This window comes from Homarus americanus, unplaced genomic scaffold (assembly GCF_018991925.1).
Source record: "Homarus americanus isolate GMGI-L3 unplaced genomic scaffold, GMGI_Hamer_2.0 scaffold52512, whole genome shotgun sequence".
In the NCBI taxonomy this organism is placed as follows: Eukaryota; Metazoa; Arthropoda; class Malacostraca; order Decapoda; family Nephropidae; genus Homarus; species Homarus americanus.
In genome coordinates this window covers 7994295-7996730 of record NW_024735442.1, presented here as the reverse complement: position 1 = coordinate 7996730, position 2436 = coordinate 7994295, and the positions used below count along the sequence as shown (strand labels likewise).

Below are 2436 nucleotides of genomic sequence, written 5' to 3'. Positions count from 1 at the left end.
CTTGTGTGTGAGGAGGATATCTAGTACATGGGAGTACTAGTGTGTGGAGAGGTCATCTAGTGAGCGAGGAACATCTAGTGAGCGAGGAACATCTAGTGAGCGACGAACATCTAGTGTGTGTGTGGGGACATCTAGTGTGTGGGCAGAACATCTAGTGGGTAGGGGGACATCTAGTGAGTGGGGAGGACATCTAGTGCATGGGATGAACATATAGTGTATGCAGAGGACATCTGGTACTTGGGGAGAACATCTAATGTGTCGGGAGGATATTTAGTGTCTTGAAATGACATCTCGTGTGTGGGGAGGACATCAAGTTTGTGGGATGACATCTAGAGTGTGGGAAGGACACCTAGTGTGTGGGGAGGACATCTAATGCGTCGGGAGGATATTTAGTGTGCTAAGAGGACATCTAGTGTGTGTGGAGAGGACATCTAGTTTGTGGGGGGACATGTAGGGTGTGGTAAGGATATCTAGAGCATAGGAAGGACATCTTTTGTGTCGAGAGGACAGCTGGTACTTGGGGAGAACATCTAGTGTGTAGGAGGGATATCTAGTGTGTGTGTGTGGAGGATATATAGTGTGTGGGGATGATATCTAGTGTGTGGGGACGAAATCTAGTGTATGAGGAGAGCATCTAGAGTGTGGGGAAAATATATCGTGTGTGAGGAGGACATCTAGTGTGTGGGGAAGATATCTAGTGTGTGAGGAGGACATCTAGTGTGTGGGGAGGATATCTAGTGTGTGAGGAGGACATCTAGTGTGGGAAGGACATCTAGTATGTGGGGAGAACATCTACTGTGGGGAAAAACATCTAGCGTGTGGGGAGGACAATGAGTGTCTGGGAAGGACATCTACCTCAAGAGACTTTGAATGCGTGTGGCGGACTTTTATTACGTGCGAAAACTTTATTGCTTGGAGAGGACATCTAGTATGTGGAGAGGACATCTAGTGTAACTGGAATATTTAGTGTGTGGAGAGAAATCTAATTAGTAGGGAGGATATCTAGTGAGTTGGCAGAAAATTTAGTGTGTGGGGAAGATATCTAGTGAGTGGGGAGGATATCTAGTGTGTGGGGAGGACAACTGGTGTGTGGGGACTATATTTAGTATGTGGTGTGCAATCTAATGAGTAGGGATGATATCTAGTGTGTGGGGAGGACAGCTAATGAGTAGGGAGTACATCTTTTTTTTAACAGGGATTAGCCTCCGGGTACAGGTCACTAACCCACATCGGGGCTTGGGAGGCGAAATGTAACAACAACAACAACAACAAAACAACAACAACAACAACAGCAGCAGCAGCAGCAACAACAACAACAACAACAACAGCAGCAGCAGACAGAAGCAGCAGCAACAGTAACAACAACAACAACAACAACAACAACCAACAACAACAACAATAGCAGCAGCAGCAGCAAGGCAGCGGCAGCAACAAACAACAACAACAACAACAACAACAACAACAGCAGCAGCAACGGCAGCAGCGGCAGCAACAGCAACAACAACATGACAACAGCGGCAGCGGCAGCGCCAGCGGCAGCAGCAGCGACAAGCAACAACAACAACAAAAGAAACAACAACAAACAGCAACAACAACAACAACTGACAGCAACAGTGGCAGCAGCGGCAGCTGGCGGCGGCAGCAGCAGCCAGCAGCCAACAACAACAACAAACAACAACAACAAAGAAACAAGCAGCGGCGGCAGCGGCTAGCAGCCAGCGGCAACAATAACAACAACAACAACAACCAACAACAGCAACAACAGCGGCGGCAGCAGCGGCTACAGCGGCAACAACAACAACAACAACAACAACAGCAACAACAAACAACAACAACAGCAACAGCAGCAGCAACCAGCAGGCAACAGCAGCAACCGCCAGCAGCAGCAGCGGCACCAGCACCAGCAGCAGCAGCAACAACCAACAACAACAACAACAACAACAACAACAACGGCAGCAGCGGCAGCAGCAGCGGCACCAGCAGCAACAACAGCAACAACAACAACCAGCAACAACAAAGACGGCCGGCAAGCAGCCAGCGTGACAGCAGCGACGGCAGGACGCCAGCAGCGTGACGGCAGCAAAAACAACAACACAACAACAACAACAACAACAACAGCAGAAGCAGGCACGGCAACAGCGAAGCGGCAGCGGCAGGCAACAGCAGCACCAGCAGCAACAACAACAACAAACACCAACAGCAACAGTCAGCGGCACCAGCGGCAAAGCAGCAGCAAGCAGCAGCAGCAGCAGCGGCAACCAGCAACAACAGAGCAACAACAACAAAACAACAGCAACAACAACAAGCAACAACAACCAGCAGCAACAGCGCAGCAACGACCGACGCACCGGCCAGCAGCAAGCAACAACAACAACAACCAACAACAACAACAGCAACAGCAGCAGCAGCGGCGGCGGCAGCAGCAACAACAACAAC

The 2436-nt window shown here is 49.9% G+C and overlaps 1 protein-coding gene across 1 annotated transcript in view; it reads left to right on the top strand.

The window, feature by feature from the left end:
- Positions 1–1505: 1505 nt before the first annotated feature.
- The window catches only part of LOC121870900 (putative mediator of RNA polymerase II transcription subunit 26), a 39635-nt gene continuing 38704 nt past the window's right edge, over positions 1506–2436 (top strand). Inside the window, 3 exon segments of the mRNA XM_042372872.1 lie at positions 1506–1541; positions 1630–1919; positions 1921–1991. Coding sequence (XP_042228806.1) covers positions 1506–1541; positions 1630–1919; positions 1921–1991 — 397 coding nt within the window.